General features: G+C 39.1%; 1 protein-coding gene across 1 annotated transcript; it reads right to left on the bottom strand.

Moving 5' to 3' along the window:
- Positions 1-84: 84 nt before the first annotated feature.
- On the bottom strand, positions 85-16,558 carry CLUL1 (clusterin like 1). Its single transcript, XM_088060480.1, has 9 exons — positions 16,466-16,558; positions 15,425-15,534; positions 13,938-14,086; positions 12,107-12,274; positions 9,640-10,084; positions 8,286-8,423; positions 3,825-4,039; positions 2,522-2,692; positions 85-743 (listed from the first exon to the last, which is right to left on the bottom strand). Exons 2-8 carry the CDS (start codon positions 15,525-15,527, stop codon positions 2,525-2,527), a joined length of 1,386 nt encoding a protein of 461 aa, XP_087916606.1. The 5' UTR covers positions 15,528-15,534; positions 16,466-16,558; the 3' UTR covers positions 85-743; positions 2,522-2,524.
- Between the last annotated feature and the right edge of the window lie 2,622 nt (positions 16,559-19,180).

The raw sequence follows: 19,180 nt of genomic DNA, 5'->3' as shown, positions 1-19,180 counted from the left end.
GATACCAAATCACCAAGAGCTCTGCTTCTAGCTGAGAGATATATCAGTTCTTAAACTTTATTATCATTTACAAATACCATTGAAAGTTGATGTGTATAATTTAGGGAGAAACAAACTACTGATAAGGGCTGTTAATTAATTAAGAAATAAACTCCAGAGGCAAACTACTGTTTGTAAGAAATGCCAAAGGCAGAAGACTTACTCATTACTGCATATTCAGATAAGTCATTTAATGTACACAATAAGCATCAAAAGCAACTGGAAGAAGAAACTGAATATTTTCATAGCAAAATAATATGCTCCATGCAGATGGAAATCTGGTTGATTCAGACTGAATGTGCTGCTGAATGTGCAACATCTGTAGGGATCAGTCTTGAAAAGGCTTAAGAACATGCTTGAATGTAAGTATGCAAATAGAAATTACTTTTATGCTTACAGCTGATTATGTCATTAAATTTTTGCATCACCAGAGCCATAGCTTGTTATCAAAGATTACATTACTGAGAACATAAATAACATTTAAATTAATACTGAAATGGATTTGGTTTTGAGTTTGAGTTTAAACATTTCTACAGTCTTTGGTTGATAGCTTACATGTCACAGTATTTACTAAGCAACATTTTATTTATATGCAACTATTTTAACCATAGTAATTTAACAGTTAGCTATGTTGAGCATAGGGGTAGTTCAACTAAGGAGCATATACTTTATTTCAGGAAGAAAGAATTCACACGTCTTCTTTCCTAGAAGGAAAAAAAAAAAAAAAGAAAGAAAGAATATACATTTTGGTTTTGAACGGAGAAAAATATGTTAGAAAAATAAGTATATGTGGAATGTACCAGTGTCCTGCTATAGAAACATGCATAACATGAAAATCAAATGAACTTTTTTTTTTCTCTCCCTTTCTGTTCTTATAGATCTGTCCAGTTTTCTTGTAGAGTTTTAACTCTTTTTTATCCATTACATTTTCATGTGCTGTAAGCCTTGTGCAAACTGAAAGTAAAATGGTGGTGTGATTTTGAAATCAACACCTCTTACTTTTCTCAGGTATGGAATGGCTACAGGAAAATCCTGTCCACAGGAAAATCAGACTAAGATTCAGGTTAAAAATCATCATCAAACTACAGAAATAATTACTGCCATCATTAGGCCCTAAAACCTGAAAGAGTATTATCATTTATATTTGTCACTGCATATAAATTACAGAGAATTTTGAAGATAAATGATAGAGAAAGTGTTGGAGCATTTTATTTCATATGTTTATAAATATTAAAATGTAATTTCACCAATATTTACCTAAGCAAAGTACACGGTGAGGTTTATTCTGTCTAAATTCTGCAGCCCACCTCAGTCTCTCTGGTGGGAGTGATTTCTTTCATCAGTTTAAAAATTCTGCCTCTGACCTCAAAAGAATAAGCAGATTTAATACAAAATGCTGAAATCTTCTTCATCTACTTTGTTAATGTTGAATGTTCCTTCCCTGCCTCCTGAGACTTTTCTTTGTGTGCAGATCATGCTTCAATTCCTCAGCTGAGGAAATCAGCTGTGACCTAAAGAGAAACAATGTCCAAATCTGGTCCTTCTCAGAAGATTTGGGGACCCTGCAGTGATCTGCCTGAAAGTCGCATGTGTCTTGTGGCTCTATTCCCCTGGAAGAGACAGCTCTGAGAGTTGGAGGCCACTAAAGCTGTGCATCAGAGTCCCCTGGAAGGGAAACACAGGAAAGGGTGGTTCTACAGCAGTGTGATACCACCTAAAACCATTCCATTTTTCCTGGAAATTCCCTGTAGGATTAGAGAATATGAAGCATTTTTTCTCCCTGCCGCTCTGCCTGGTTCTTCCTTCCGCTTCCTGAAATGTCTCAAACAAAGAGAGAGGCTTCTTGTGTGTCCTTTCTACAGAAATGGTTGAAGCCCATGAACAGGATCTTTCTGTGCATGATCCTGCAAGCTGGACTGCAGTCTGTATTAATAAACATGGTTAAGCAGTGTGCTGCTAATGCAGACATATTATGGCAGGACAGCTCTTCCAAGTCCTGGTGGTGATTCTCACTTTGCACTCCTTTATCATCAAAAATAATACGAGCATGCTCTCAAATACTACTGAAAAGATACTTAAAAAACCATAATGAATAGTGGTAATTCCAGTCCACTCATGATGAATGAACACAAAGACATGGTTTTCAATGCCAGGACACTGGACTGTGGTTTTGAGACAATTCTTTTCTGAAGAAATATTTATCATCACATTACCTCATCCCACCTGTTACTTAAAGAATGAGGGTCTCACAGTTAAATAAGTCAAATAATTTAATATCATTGTGTCTGTGTTTTGCAGGCTAGAACATTGAGTGTTTGATAAAAACACAAATATTATGGAAAACACAAACAATGTGTCCTTTCTGAGAAGGCAGTCGTGTATACACCGTGATTGAATCCTGTTCCAACTAAAGTTTATTGCAGTGTAAAACACCTCTTACGAAGAGGTGTGTTCTCTGTCAAAGCAGAAAGAATGAACTTACCACTTAAAAATTCTTCTTATACAACTGGAGTGCTTTCCCAGCTATGTATTCAATGAACTCAGGACTCTTGGGATCTAAGTTGGGAGGAACTTTAATGGTGAAAGTAGGTGAAGTCAGAATGTTCACATCTACCACAGTTTCGTCTTTACTGGAGGGATCCCCAGGTACCACCTAGAAGAGATCAGTACTTTAGACGCTACAAACTGCTGTGTGCTTTCAGTTTTGTTTATACCTACTGTGCCCACTCTCTGTAATATGGGAAAATTAAATAGGGGAATATTTTAGGCTTGTCTACTTTCTTTAAATTTCTTTCTTCTGAAAAGACAGAAACCATTTGGGTGGGTGTCTGAATTTATGTAGGTGGTGGAAAGAGCTGACATGGCACTGCCAAGACCATATTAAAGAACTGCATGTTAATATTTACACCATGAGCTACATCTATAAAGAGCTTCTGTTCTCCTAATGAAAACTTCTGAGCTGTCCCTCTAAGTTCAATACAACATTATTGAACTAAGTTCAATACAACATTTGTGTGATTGAATTTATTCATTCCTATGTGTTTTTCTAAATCAAACTTAGTTCTGTAGCTTTATTTTTCTAGAACAGATATCTCATACTCAGTTGGGAAAGTGTGCCTGTCTCCTGTTCCTATTTTGTGCTTTTTTTTGTGGATTGTACCATCATTTTTGTATAAAGTTCTGGTAATAATAGTAATTCACTATGGATTCAATGGATTTCTAAGTTAGAAGAGAGACTAAGATTTGTCCCTTGCCCAGGAAAATGGATTGACTTTACCTTGGATGTATCTTTGTGTGTGAGACACAAATAACCATTATGTATTTACTGAAATATTGACCGATGTTGTCAAGCATGTTCAGCTTCCACTGCAAAAATCTGTATAACATTTGCCTTCTTTGAACTTCGGAATATATAAATACAGACACAGATAGCTAGACATTCATCGATCCAATATGGATATGTTAGTGACTGGTGCAATGCAATTTATCTGTGAAGGTAATCTGAGGCCAGTCAAAGCCGCTAGTGTCAATTTACTCTTATCAGACAGTGACTCAGGTTAGCCTGTCAGCCATCCATCAGTCTAAAAGGATTTAGAGGAAAATAGTTTCTAATCTCAGGAGTTTCAGCTCATCGAGGGATTACCAAACATACACAAATTCAAGATGAGTAGGAACATCGTGTTGTAAATCCAATCATTACGAACATCCACAACCCCCAGGAGCATAAGCATGAGCAAAATGCAGGTTAAAGGCAGCAACAGCTCCCTTCAGAAGACAACGCTTACCTTAACTATGTTGAAAATGTTTTCTGGTCCGATGGTCATGTTGGATAACTCAGACACCCACCCAAATCTTTCTTTCATTTTGTTCAACAAGTAAGAAGTGTCCTCTGTGTGATGCTGTACCACCTGGAGAATCTGCTCGTACTGCTCCCCTGAGAGATTAACCAGCTTAAAGGCTTCATCAAACTTTATGTGCAGCTCAGGAACATTTGGGCAATCTGTTAGAAAAGACAGTGTTATGTCTTGTACTTCATCTTTTCTGTCTGAAGAAATAAAAACTAAAAAAAGTCTAGTGAGGTGGCATGGTTTGGATGGATCTTTAAATAATGCTGAAAAAAGGTGAATAATTTTTGCTGACTTATAGTAGATTTAGTTTAGACTCGACTAAATGAATCCATTATCCCATTTGTTGTATTAAAGTGATTTGCCAAGTTTATATCATATAGTATAAGGTTTACATCATATTTTATGGCAATAGATCTTCTATTAATGCTAAATAAGGTCTGGTAAATTTTACACATAGCAATTTCATAGTCTTCTTATACATTATGAGGTTTCTTTAATTGGCTCATATTTCATTATGAATCTATCCCAAGTATATAGACTGCAAGGCAGAGGCTGAGGGAGCAAAATTCCTTCCATTGTAAGAGAATATCAGTTTTGAATCCACATGAAGAACCTTAACATATCTAAGTCTGTGTGTCCAGAGGGAATTGGCTGATGTAGCTACTCTCCATAATATTTGAGAAGTCATGGAAGAGAGGTGACTAGGAAAATGGAAATAATTAACTGATTTTTATAAAGGTAAGCAGGACCCTGAGGACTACCACCCTGTCAGCCTCAGCTCTGTGCCTGGAAAGATCATGGAACAGATCCTCCAAGAAGCTCTGCTTAGGTACATGGAAGATAGGGAGGCAATTTGGGACAGCCAACAGAACTTCACCAAGGGCAAGTCCTGCCTAGTCAACCAGTGGCCTCCTATGATGGAGTGATTCCATCAGTGGAGAAGGAAAGGATTAGAGAAGTCATTTATCTGTACTTCTGTAAGGTCAGTGACATGGTCCCCCACAACATCCTTCTCCCTAAATTGGAGAGATACGGATTTGATGGGTGGAATGTTTGGTGGATGAGGAATTGTGTGGATGGTCATATCCAGAGGGGAGTGGTCAATGTTTTCATGCCCAGATAGACATCACAGAAAATCCCATCCCTTAGGAGTCCATATTGGGACCAATACTTTTTAATGTCTTCATCAATGACATGGACAGGGGGATTGAGTGAACCCCCGGCATGTTCACAGAAGACACCAAGCTAAGTGGTGTGGTTGACTCACCCAGGGGATGGGATGCCATGCAGAAGGACCTGAACAAGCTCATGAAGTGGGCCCAAGTGAACCTCATGATGTACAGCAAGGCCAAGTGCAAGGTGCTGCACCTTGCTGTGGAGCTCCTGCTATCAACAGAGGCTGGGGCATGAACAGATTTAGAGCTGCCCTGCCAAGAAGGACTTGGGGGTGCTGGTGGATGAAAAGCTGGACATGAACTGTCCATGTGTGCTCACAGCCCAGAAAGCCAAATGCATCCCGGGCTGCATCAAAAGAATCGTGGCCAGCATATTGAGGGAGGTGATTTTGCCCCCCCACTCTTCTCTCACAAGACCCCTGAAGCATTTCATCCAGGTCTGGACTCCTGTATTGGTTTGGCTCCTCTAAGGAGCTTCTAGAAGCTTCCCACCATGTCTGGCAGAGCCAATCCCTGATGGCTCTGAAGATGGACAGGCTGCTGGCCAAAACTGGGCCAATGAGTGAGGTTGGTAATGCCTCTGTGATGACATATTTAAGAAGAAAATCAAAACAAAGTAATGGGATTTTGCTTCTTGTCAGAGAAGAGGAGGAGGTGAGAACAGGTGAGGGAAACAACATGGAGACACCAAACTCAGTGGAGAAGGAGGGGCAGGAGGTGCATCAGGTGCCAGAGCTGAGATTCCTCTGCAGGCCATGGTGAGACCTGTGCCCTGCAGCCCCTGGGATCCATGGGGGATGCAGAGATCCACCCACAGCCCTTGGGGATCCATGGGAGATGCAGAGATCCACCCACAGTCCCTGGGGATCCATGGGGGATGCAGAGATCCACCCACAGTCCCTGGGGATCCATGGGGGATGCAGAGATCCACCCACAGCCCATGGGGAGGTGCCCACACTGGAGCCATGAATGCCTGGAGGAGGCTGTGATCCAGTGGGAGACCCAGTGGAGAGAGTGGCCCAGCTTCCAGGCTGGAACAGCCTGTCCTTGGAGAGCTGCACCCCGTGGAAGAATGACCCACGTTGTGGCAGTTTTGGGAGGACTGTGTGCCCGTGGGGGGAGTTCACGTTGCAGCAGGTGCCGTAGGCTGCTGCTCGTGAGAGTGGCCCCACGCTGGAGAAGTTCATGGAGAACTATCTCCTGAGGAAGGGACCCCCGGGCTCACAGGGGAAGGACTCCTCTCCCAGAGCAGCTGAAGGAAATCTCAGTGCTGAACTGACCCAGAAACCCCCATGTCCTGTCCCCTGAGCTGTCAGTGGGAAGGAGGGAGGGGCTGGGGGGGAGAAGGTGTTTTAAGGGTTTATTTGATTTCTCATTATCCTCCTCTGATTCTGTTAGTAATAAATTTCATTTTGAGTGAGCTTTTTAAGTTGAGCCTCTTTAGCCCTTGAAATATTTCTCCCAGTCTTTATCTCACTCATGAAGCCTTCATTAACTTTTTTTTCTTTTCCCTGCTTTGCCCAGCTGTGGCAGGGGAGGATGATCAAGTGACTCTCGTGGATGCCTGGTGTTGGGGCAGTCTCAAACTACAACAACTGCTCAGCACGGAAAGGCATAGACCTCTTCGAGGAGGTCTAGAGGAGGGCCACAAAAACTTAGAAGGTAGGAGCACCTCTCCTATTTATTAGGATGGGTTGAGAGAGCTGGGGTTATTCAGCCTGCAGAAGAGAAGTCTCTGGGGACACATTGTGTCTAATAATTTGTCACTATCAGCAACTGAAGGGTGCCTGTAAGAAGGATGGGGACAAGCTTTTTATCAGGCACTGGGGACAAGAGGTAATGATTTTAAATTGAAAGAGGATGGATTTAGACTATATGTAATCAAGGGGTTTTTTGCAATAAGGGTGGTGAAACACTGAAAAAAGTTGCCCAGAGAACAGGTAGATGTCCCATCCCTGGAAACATTCAAGATCAGGTTCTGTGGGGCTCTGAGCAACATGACCTAGATGAAGATGTCCCTGCTGATTTCTGGGGGGTGATGGCTTGTAAAAGTCCCTTTAACCCCAAATTATTCTGCGATTCTGTTATAGAGGTTATTACAAGAAAGCCTGTGTTCCTGTTGAGTGTTAAGACCTAATATTCATCTTACAATAGCTAGACACTAGTATGAAACTAGTACCATCTGCCACAAATTCAAAACTGAAGATTGCTCTTTTTTTCTTTACTAAAATATGGATTTTAAACAAGAAAAATTTCTATACAATAATTGCTCTGTAAAAGTTCAGTTTCTTTAACGTCAAATTGGATTATCAAGGGGCACCTTCAAGCTGATGGTACAGTAACAAACTGGTATGTGTAATACATGGGTATGATAAAAAGGTAATTGGTAAAATATTCTTTTTCATACTCTTTTCATATTCTTTTCATATTCGATTCAGATTCAGATTCTTTTGTAAGTATTCATTGCTTTTTAATTTTTTTCACACTGGAGATATTCTGAAGACATTTAGGTTTAAGCATATTCCTTGGATTTAAGATCTAAATAATTCTGGAAAGACTGATTGCTTCAGTGGGACTCCTGGCAACAGTTCTAGGTGATCAGTCTGAAGGTTTTTCAGGTGCCCATGGATGGTGCTGACAGAGCTCTACCATCTCCTTATATATGTCAGCACATGAAGTCCCCTTTTTGTCCTTCATGTCAGTTCTATTTACAGACAGGATGCAACAAGAAGTAATTACAGGCTCTTCAGCACTTACTTTCCTTGCAAGGAGCTGAATGATACCTGAGGTTACACCTGGTTGTCAGCAGGGGAAGTGACTGTCAGGAGTTTGAGCTTCTCCTCCCTTTCTGCTCAGCACTTCTGCTCCCAGGCAGGATCGAGTGCTGCCTGATATCTTGCTCCTCTGCAGGATGGCAGCTCTACCAAAATACCTATTCATTATTTTATAGGCTGTGGGACGTGTCATTGGAGCACCAGCGGTATGTTAATAACTGAGCTATACTGACACTCTGTGGAGACTGTGGGGAAAGCTAATTGAAGTCATCTGGAATGAGCAATGGTTATTGTAGTTACAGTAAAAACACAATGACTAAATGTTAATCCCAGTAGAAAATTAAAATCTCAAAATCAATAAACCAGTGCATTATCAATGCATAAACAAATCATTGCATTACAGAATAAAAAAAAAAGAAAAAAGAAAAAAAGGGAAAACAGTTATTTACCATGCAAAAGATTGTCTTGACATTTCTGGCACCTCTCATGAAACTGTGGGCATCCAGAGGAGTTCTCCCGGAGCTCCCTGCACTGAAGTCTCTGGCGCCCTGACACAATTTTTGAAAACATGCCACTTCTGTCAGGATCTAGAATGAAGTCATAGTATTTTTAGACTGCCGTTAAACTTAGAGTCTTTTTAAGTATGCATTCATTACCAAGCCTGAGTGCTAGAATATAATTTCTTGTCCTTAATCCAAAGTATTTTGCATAAATCCCCTTCCCTACTTCTCCACTTCACTTCCACTCCCCCAACAAAAATAAAAGGAATAAATTATTAAAAAGGAGAAGTCAGGAAAAGACTCAGATCATGTTTTCTTTCAAGGAATTCATGCTGCTGTAGTACATTCCCTTATAAAGTCTTATGACAGACATTATTCCCTGGACATAACCAAACAATTGCTGATATTATTACACATTATTTCTACAACATGTGAGTTTTGGTAAGATCTTTTTGACCCTTAGAAGTCAACATGTATCATAAGCACATACCACTAGATGAGAACACAGTACCAAAGCTTATTTCTGAGGTAACATGGCTTATGATACAGTAAAAAATTAAAACAACACAGTTCAACAGTCACTTTGTATTTCCTGATAATCATATAACGTTTATGTCACCTGCCACTCAGAGTTATGGCATGTGCTTGCTGTGATTTATCCTATTTGCAGTAGTCAAATACGAGGTTTATTTGTATTCTAAAAGTTTGCCATGGTCCTTTTCCTTCACTGAATGTCATTATCAGTGGTATGCCCAGAATTTTCTGGTGACTGGAAAACCTGATGGCTGGTCTTTGATTGGCTGACGTTTGATTGTCAAATTATATTGCTGCTGTAGCCTACAAAAGGACTTGTAGCTGTCAAGTGAACTTAGTATCATTTTGCAAGGGCAGGAATATGCCTTGACATCTCACAGAATTACCCTGATTTTTTTGGTGACCATGTCAATAAGAGATGATACAAATCATATCCTGACAAATGCTGAGATTAAAGCCTTGTGAGAACCTGCGTCCAACCTGAATTTAAGTGCTTCTGAGGAGCTCCTGCAAATGCTTTGACAATTGCCATGAAAATCAGGCTGTGTAAGACCCCTAAGTCCCCCTGCAACATTTCTCTGAGATTTCTAAGTGACTTCTATTTGTTCATTTAACTGATAGTTATCCTATCCTATTTCCATAGCCTCCAGAGCTTGCTTACATATCTCACACTCACATACTGGAAACTGAGTAATTTGCTGTAGTTTAGCCATCCCAAGGGGGTTGATGTCATTGACAGTGCAGTCAATTTTCATCTTTTGACACTTGCCTTTGGTTTGTTCTGGCACATCTCTTCTATAATCTCTGTATTCATCAAACACATCGGTGATCACCTCACTGACACCTTCGAACACTGTCCTACTGAAATCAAAAACTATCTGTAAGAAGCCGGGCATTCCCCAGCCTCTCTGGGAGCCGTCAGTTCTGGTGGTGACCTCAGGTAAAGCTGGCATACTGGGGGACTCACTCAAGTCCAGGTCGGACGTGAAATACGTCTGAAAAGACTGGTCAAATTCTTTTTGCATGTGCTTGAAAAAAATGAAACTTCTGTCAAATATTGAGCCAACGTCTGATAATAGCTGGCTAAATAAATCTTCCATCTTTGCTAGCTGGGTGTCCTCTTTCTCAGGCTTTTCATTGGACTGGATGTCTCTTCCTTGATCCTCATGAAAAGTAAATATGAGTGGAGGTATTTTCCTCAAAAAATCTTCAACCTGTGTATAAGAAGGAGACGGATCAGGCAACAGACAAGTTATTGGTTTCTCATCTCTCAGGTAAGTGTCTCTAATTTTTCTCTTTCAAATACTGATAGAAATAATGCCTTCGTAATAATTGCCAACACAACAGATTCTCTGAAGTAATTTAAGACACTAGACCTCAAAGAAGGGAAGTGCATTCAATCTAAATCATTAGTTCCAAATCAGATCCGGAATAAAAGTCTTCCAGTTGCCCTTTAATCTGTAGGGGGTCAAAGTTATTATCATTTGGGTTTCTTCCAACAGACAGCTTGGACTTTATGTTGTAAAGACGTGAGATGCATTTCTGTCTGCTTATGTCAGTGTAATCAGTGATTGTTCTCACCTTGATTTGTAAAAAGCCTGCCCTCTCTCACCATTGGGCAAATCCTTACATCCTTGTGCAAATGGAAGCCAACAAAATCAATAAAGCAGTGGCTCTGAGTCCATGGTTTTACCGTGTAAGAGGCCAAGTGTCAATTCTGCTGTTACAGAATTCCAGTTCCTGGGTCTCAGCCACTGGTTCCCTGCTCCCTACTTTAAGGCACTACTCTGGCCTGAACCAATGGAGTGGTTTTATGAGCCACACTCTATGACACTTGAAAATGGGTAAGGGTTAAGAAACATTCTGCTAAAACACTCATATAGATAGATATAGACAGATATAGATAAAGACAGTTATATATATTATTTTTTTTTAATGAAACCAAATCATCAGCTTGATTTGACCACTAGTGCAGCTTAGAGGAAAGGTGAAGTGTGAAACAGCACTGCAGGAACAGCCTAAGCCAGTCTTGCTCCTGCTGTCTGTGTATCCTCAGCCACAGTTATCATCTTTGTTCTAGTTTCTTTTTTTTTTTTCCCTTTTCACACAACACAACACAACACAACACAACACAACACAACACAACACAACACAGCACAACACAGCACAACACAACACAACACAACACAATTCTTACTTTGAATGCTTCAAATAAACCAAATAACTAATGGAGGAAGTTACCAAGAGGGTCAAAGACAGTGACAATGCAGTGTAGAACTTTAACTGCAGTAATTGTAGCATCCACTGACTCTTGAAAATCCTAAACACTCGTATGAGCTACCCATGAGCAGTATCGAAAAGCTGAAAGTATCACAAATAGTCTTAAATTTATTATCTCCCAGATTTTAACCTGATTTAAGAATATGCACAAATATTAAACACTTGCTCTAAACCCTGTCTAAACCCTGAAACACACTACGTTTAATGTTTAAGTTACTGCATTTTTCAGTACATGGGAGTGTTGAAAGCTAGGAAATCTAACTAATGTTTTAGTATCAGCAATTACGGTTTTGCTTCAGAAGTTTGTTGCACTTAAAGTGTATGCCCAAACAAAAAAAATATGATTACAATTGTTAAATTTTATGGTAATAATGGGCCAGTCAGGAAACCATATTTTCTTTCTATGGAATTAGGGGAATCTCCTTTGCTGACAGGTTCCTTTATTATAAGAGATAAAGCATTTTAAAGCTTTGTTTGTTACTTAAAGTGTTTATTTAAGATAAATACAGGAAAGAATGATGTAATGGGGGGGGGGGGGGGCTTTTCCCCCATGTAATTTTGGTAGCTACATCTACATTTATAACTTTGCTGATTTTCAGATGGACCATAAAGAATCTATGTGGTATTTTTCACAGTTATCAAGCATCTTAATGCAAGTCCCACTGTGAGAGAAAATGTTGTGTATCTGGAATGAGTCTGTTGGAGTTAGGGGAGTCATCAGTTTCCATGGAATCTTGCCAGGGTGCAACTGAATTCATTTTGGCTCAGCATTCCATGACCATAATCATATGTAATCTCTACCATATAACTTCATATTTCCAGACCCTCCAAATCAAATTAATTTTAGTAAGCTGATACAACTGGCCTAGGTATTGAGAAAAAATGTGTGCTGTCTCTAAAACTTTGGGTGAACTCAAGACTGTTCTCAAAGTTTCAGATACAAAGTTTCTTCCTACCTTCCTCTTAAAGGTTGACACACCACGTTTGCAAGTTGTATAGTATCTCATGCAGGTACTTTCTAAACAAGATTCACATTCATCCCATAGATTTTTCAAGGATACTTGACATTGTCTTTCCTCTTCTTCCAGTCTTGCCTTTACTTCATCCATAAGTCGCAAGGCTTGCTAAATAAGGAAAAAGATTCAGTTCAGGGCAATATTCAGATTAGTATTCTAATGCTGATCACTCATTTTGCTATTTATGGCTCCTTTTTTTGCTAATCCCTAACCACTAGGGTAGGCTGCCTTCTCAGCTGCAGTCACATATGGAGGGAAATGAAAATTGAAAACCTTTTCTTTATAGGATTTTTTGTTCTCTCAGGGGGCACATCCTACAGAAACAAATGGATCTCTACAGTCTACCAGGATTTTTGATGTTAAGAAAAAAACTCACACATCATTCTGTGTAAGAATTCAGCCTCCCACATGGTCATGTGTTCAACTTGTGTTATTTTTTCTCCATATCATCTCAACAGTATTCATCTGTCCCACAAATAGTCCTTTTCTGTTACTTTTCTCTACCTTTAAGGGATTGATATTTCACGAGGGTAGGTCCTTGCCATGAAGTCTTTCTAATGCAGAAATATATAAAAGTAGAGCATCTCTTCTGTTTGTGAGTGTACTAATCAAAAGGATGTAGTAAGGGGATTTTTTTCTTGCTCTTGTGGAAGTGTGAGGCACTCCTTCCATACTGAAGGGCAACAGGACGCATTTTACAATGCTGCTTCTATTTATGTCATCAGTTAGGGCACAAAGCTGAGCAGATCTGAAGCAGCAAGTTTGGAATAGACTTGACAATGGAAAGAGAAAAATTCTTCCTATCAAAGTAGATTGCACATCATCAATTTCTCTCTCCAATTGCAAAATATTTTAATAGTTTTGGTTTCCAAACAATGTTCCAAGTTGTCTCTAAGTATGACAGAAACGTTTTAATTGGTGGGGCTTATTCTTTTTTGTTATTCCAATAGGAAAGAGACTCACATAAAAGAAAACTCATGTCAGAATGTGCTTGATGGAGACATTAACCACAGTTTTCATAATCTATGTTTAGTTATTTTCTGATCTTTCTAATACATTTATTCAGTGTTTTATGAACTCTCACTGTGGATGTAAGTCCTGTGTAAATGAAATCATCCAGTAAGATCTAGCAAGAATGTTGATTGTGGGAGTGCACTGGTGTTCCTTAAGATGTTAGAAAGCTATCAGGTACTTTTTGGCTTGCTAATACCAATAGTTTAAACTAACTACCAAATGTTGAGCCAGGAGGGAATTTTCCTTCAACTTTGTTGAAGCAAAGTTAGGATATTTGTATTTTTTTAAAATATACAGTAAACCTCTATTTCGTCAGATCATCTGAGCACATGGCTCTGAGCCTAGGCATTTCACTAAGACATTGGAAACGTCCCTGATTCACTGTACTTTCTTTAGAGCACATTATCATTTGTGGCTTTGATATTCTCCTGCAGGTCTGAAGTTTTGCAAAGCAAGCTGGAAAACATCTTGTGCCCCTGCAGCATAGAGACATGGAAGGCACAGCTGCTGGTCCTTCTGCACAAAACACTGTTCTACAGTGGCCTGCAGTTGCCTTGGTGTGAATTCAGTGAAGGGGTTTTTAGAAACAAGCAGCGTGTGCAATTTTCCTCTGCTAGTGAGACAAAGGGGAAGGAGCAGATTTTCTCTCAGTCCCATGACTGCATGAAAAGATGTACACTGCTTGTTTCGTATATACAATTTGGTTTACATTCTTCCCAGGATAAACATATAAACCCTACAGACGCATTTATGTTACCTGTTTTTCTTCACTGCTCTTCTTCAAGGTTTTCATCAGATCTATGTGCTTATCTTCATTTCTTTCCATCATAATTTTCATCTGCTTAATACCAATCAAAGCTTTCTTTACCTCTTCATCTACATACTTCTCTCCAACTTCAGATAATTCTAAAAAAAAGCCAAATTATACAGTGATTTAATCAGATTTTAACACTATTGCAAATTGTCATGCACTGATGATGAAGGAGAATGAAACAGCTCTATGTTTCCCTACAGTGGCAGAGCCAAATCTGAGATAGCGAATGCTGAACAGCACTGAGCCAAGACAATTTCCGTAAGATAAGAATCTGGCCCAGAGCTTTTGCAAGGATCAGCTCTATGTAACTCAAAATATATATTTGACTGTCCCACTGCTGAGTACTGAGTCCCAGAACAATTGAGGCTGGTACCTTTGGAGATCATTGAGCCTTCCCCCCTCCTCCCCCCTCAAAGCAAGGTCAACTACATCAGGTTGCACAGGACATCATCCTAGGTTTTTGGTATCTCCAAGGATCACTCATCAGTTTTCTAATAACATAACCTTTATATTTATCTTTTCTCTGCTAGAAGCCTGTGACAGCTTCTCTCTGCATTTTGAAAATGTAGATTACACGTGACTTCAACCTGTTTTCACAAAAATTCAATTTCCAGACTTCCTGTGACGTAATGACCGTGGAGTTTTGGTGAAAACCTGGGCTGGCCCATGCATTGCACCTTGAAGCTCTACATGATTGCCTATTCTTTATCTGTATTCATTTTTTTTTGTGGAAATACCGTGACTACCACTGGAACTATAGAAAACAAGAAAACCATATCACCTTGAGATTGCCAAAACCACATCAATCGCTTCTTCCTTTATAGCTTTCTTCCTCACCTCTAGCTTCTTGTTTGTTTATTACAGAAATCTTGTCAAGATAGAATGAAGCACAGGATTGTTTAATGGCTGATCCTCTTTCTACCCACAAAAAAAAGCCAAGCTTAGAGATGTGTGTGTGTGCAGAATAGCTGCTATTTTCTGAATTAAGTATTTTTATTTCAGCTGTTTGTAAAAGCCAGCTTTTTCAGTGAAGTATGTAAGTGTAGAGGAAATACTTTCAAAGATTATTTGAACAAACAAAAGAGTTCAAAATCTCTTGAATTAAATTTTGGATTTGGTTTGTATTCTGATGATCTACAAGGAACCAAATGACCTATAAAAATCTCGTAAATACTTTTTTTTTTTTTTTGGCAGGTGATGGTTGTCTGTTAATCCCTTTACTTTTTCATCCTGCTTGTTCTTATCTTCTGTGTGCGTGTGTGTGTGTGTGTGTGTGTAGGCATGCAATCAGCTTTATTATGGTTTCTAAGCTCCACACAAGCAAGTGGAACTTCTTGATGCCAGTGAGTGTGGAAGTTAAAATGCACTGCCCAGCTGGAGACCTGTGCCCAGGGGCTTCCAGCACAACCTGGCAGGAAAAGCATACGCACGCTTGAGGTTGTCCCGAAGATTCATTTCCTCCTGCTTCGTTGGTGCGCACTGATGGCCGTTCAGACACAGCACATGTATTATAAATATCCAAGAGGACCTCATGTTCTTTCTGTTAAAGAAAAACAGTTTGGTGCAGTTACACGTAAACATTGTCAGGAAGCTCAGATATCTGGGTATATTAAGTAAATACAAATACTAATACTAAGTATCGTACAAGATCCCGTTAATTTTGTCTTGAACTATAGTTTCTGAGATGTATAGCATGCACCTAAATGCTACTCTTGGTGAAAAATACATGAGTAAGAAGCTTGACCCCGTTTGTCATTATCTATTTAGATTAATTAGATTAATTCCACCGAGTTTGCACAATGGTTAACGTAATCAGGACATGTATGTATAAAATCAAAAGCTTATGCTGCTCAGTTTGTCCCTTTTCTACTTTGTGAAACACACTAATTACTGATCTCATATTGTGTCCTTAGTTCATATTATAAATACATCCATGCTAAACACTATTGCCAGTTTTAAAGAAGGAAGTTTCTGGAATGTTGTTCCCTTCTTGTGTCCAAACATGCAATTCCTTTTACTGTCCTTCAGAATAAGACTTAATATATGAGACACAACAATAAGTGTGCCAAGAAATCAGCAATTAGATCAATTTTATAAACAAACAGATCAGAAAATAGAAGAAATCTCTGCAAAATAAGGGAAAAAAACGACATTTGCTTTATTTCCCTCCTAAAAGTGTAGGTGAAAGCTTTCTTTTTCAGAAACCATGCAACTGCATTTTATGATTCCCATCTGATTAAGTGAACACAGTATTCAGGTGCCTTGTAGTTAGCCAATATAACCTTGGAGATGCAATTATCAGCTGCAAGAGCATATGTAAATTAACAGCCTGGATTTGTTTATAGCCTGGATTTACTTCTATGGTTACTTGCATATTATACCCTTACATTTACAGTGAAATTAACCAATTAACTTTGCAAAGAAATAGAAACACACAACCAAAGAAAGGTAAGAAAACCAAGTATATTTACCATTAATATTTTGCACCTCTTCTGCAAAATTGCTGCCTGCGTCAGGAAGGGGCTGGGCTGTGTTCTGATCTAATTTCTGGGAGTGTCAGGGATTTTGCCATGTTCTACTTATCTGATGAGAAGGTACTTAATCCTATTAGCAGGACGTTTAGTCATTAGGCTGAAGGATTTTGCATGTATGCGACTTCATGCTCATCTCAGTGGGCAAAACCACCAGAGGGAGTATTGGGCAGAATTGCCTGATTTAATGTAATTTGGAACTCCTACTTTTCTGTACTCTGTAGCCTTTTGTAGTGTTAGGTCTTCTATTGTCTTACTTTTTACTTTAGGAGACACCTGCAGCTTATGTTATTAGAGAAATTGATACCATTAGTTTGTCTAAAAATAGCTTTCAACATTTAATCTCTTCAGCATAGTTTTAGCTTGCTATAAAAACCACTGCATTATGTAAGGGCCTTCTTTGTACACATTCTAAAGGTACAGGAGCTGAAGAGAAGATCAGGAACCCAGATGCAGGCTGGCATTTGAGCAGATTCTAAAATGAGATAAACAATTTTTTGGCATTTTGTTGTACTTGGCAATGTTTGGGGGTTTGCCCACTTAATGCTACTTTCTTCAGTTTCTCTATGTCTGTAAGATATGTCTGAGATCTGACTTGTACAAAGTTTTGGCTACTTTGAAGTGAAATATTTAAATAGTAACAGATGCTTGATATAAAATATGGACAGGTATTGTTAGCAAATCATATCCCCACTTGTGACATTCAGCAATATTACTCCCTTTTAGTCAAAAAGGAGATGGGGAGAGTGGGTGTCTGTAGCTCACAGTCTGCAAGAGCAGCTTTAAGACATTCTATTCTATTTTGTTTACCTAATCATTCATAAAAGCCAATCAACGATTCATGGCTAAGATCTCGCACAATTAATGCTGCTTAGGCAAGAGATTTGACGGATTTAGTTTTAAACACATTATCAGGAAGAGTGAAGAATCACACTTTTTTTCTGAAAATGATGGGTGGAATGAAATATGTGCTTTCTTGTAATCTATATGAATTGCTGTCATTGAGTTGCTGCTTACTCCTTGACCAAGACTCATCACTACCCAAAACATTTTAAGTTCTCTTCTGTGGCACCCTTGCAGACCTTGCAATCCCCTGGCCAGACTGTTTGTTAGGGATCCCTGGGTCCTGGGCTGAAGCAGAAGGGGCAGTCTCTCTCTCCCCCTCTGAACCTCACACTTGGCTCAGGAGAGAGTGAAAATGGAAAATACATTTGCACAAAGGAAGACAATCTATTACAGATGCTTGTGAAACGTGTGCTGTTAGACTACAAGTGTAATGAATCCTAAGACTTTAATCTTTCATGCGAGGGTTTGTTCACTCATTTTTGACATTTAGCTTTGCTAATATTCATTTACTAGCAGCATTCATTTGCTGCTCTTTCTGAGCCTGACTGTGTATAGGAAAACTTTAGGCAATCTGGAGTAGAAAGGGTGGTTTCAACACGTCATTCATAGTTCACAGGAGTTTGTGAGAAAGCAGGTGGCCCCAGCCCTGTAGGGACAGAGAGCAGCACTCCTGTCCCGGGGGAAGAGGCTGGAGAATGCCTCTGGCACAGATCCCACCACTTACCTGCAGAATTGACTGCTTTCTGAAGGTCTTCTTGGGAGTGTCTGGTCAAGCACACACTTGCACCTTGCAAAGCCAATCCTTAAGCTGATGCTGAGACACAGAGTCCTGGTGTGTGTTGAGCTCCTATTCTCAATTCAGTTGATTTTGAGCATTGCAAAGTCTCTTGCTTCATCTTAGATGTTACTCCTCATACTTTATTATAACCATTATGTAACCACATGGAAATAGGTGCTACTATATGCATCTATTTCTTTTTACAAAATCACTAAATCCTAGTTCTTTGCTCTCATTTTATTTCATATATATAATCTAGTGGCTGAAAGAGGAGGTATAAGGAGCCCAAGGACAAAATTGATAGAGCTAGTATGTCTGTTAAATTTAATCTCGGGCTTAAACTTAACATTAGAAGTGCACTTAAGAACCCAACCAATGTTCCTGAAAGGCAGCTGTTAATCATGCTTACTCTGAAAAGCTTTTCCGCTTTCATTTCTGTTTTGAATTTAATTAGACAAAAATCTCATCAATAATACCTTCAGGTTTCATGTTAAATATCCACTCTCTTTTAACATTCCAAATCTGATTCACAGTGACCTGTTATGGAGATCTCCATTTTTCATTTCAGCTGCCATGTTTAACAGTTTCCTCTTATTATTTTGTTTTCCTCTGAATTTGAGTGCTTTGATCAGCTATAGTATAGCATGTCATGTCACGACATTGTGCTGACATTTTCCATTTTTCCCACTCTTATACAAGCACATTATTCAGTGCTTATTGATGCTGTTGAAATTAATAAGGTACTCTTCTTATATTAAATCATACTACATACTACAGTCTGAAGAAGCTTTTGGGAGCTAATTGTAGAAAGTGTCTTTTTCCCTACACCAATTTCCTACCCCTGTTATTCCACTACTACTCTATTTTAATTGAAATAATAGTTATCTCTTGGGAAAAAAATAGGAAAATATCTTGAAAAGGAATTTCAGTTAAAATAGATTTTTTGCAAGATACTGATAAATTGAAAAGTAAATAATTGTAACAAGATATATAGACATTGAGCTTGAACCAAGCTGAACTTGAGCAATGAG

Source organism: Pseudopodoces humilis, chromosome 1 (assembly GCF_049639895.1).
Source record: "Pseudopodoces humilis isolate 2021_Gansu_Grassland_sample_001 chromosome 1, ASM4963989v1, whole genome shotgun sequence".
In the NCBI taxonomy this organism is placed as follows: Eukaryota; Metazoa; Chordata; class Aves; order Passeriformes; family Paridae; genus Pseudopodoces; species Pseudopodoces humilis.
Note: the sequence above shows the minus strand (reverse complement) of the source record. Positions and strands in the feature narration are given on the sequence as shown.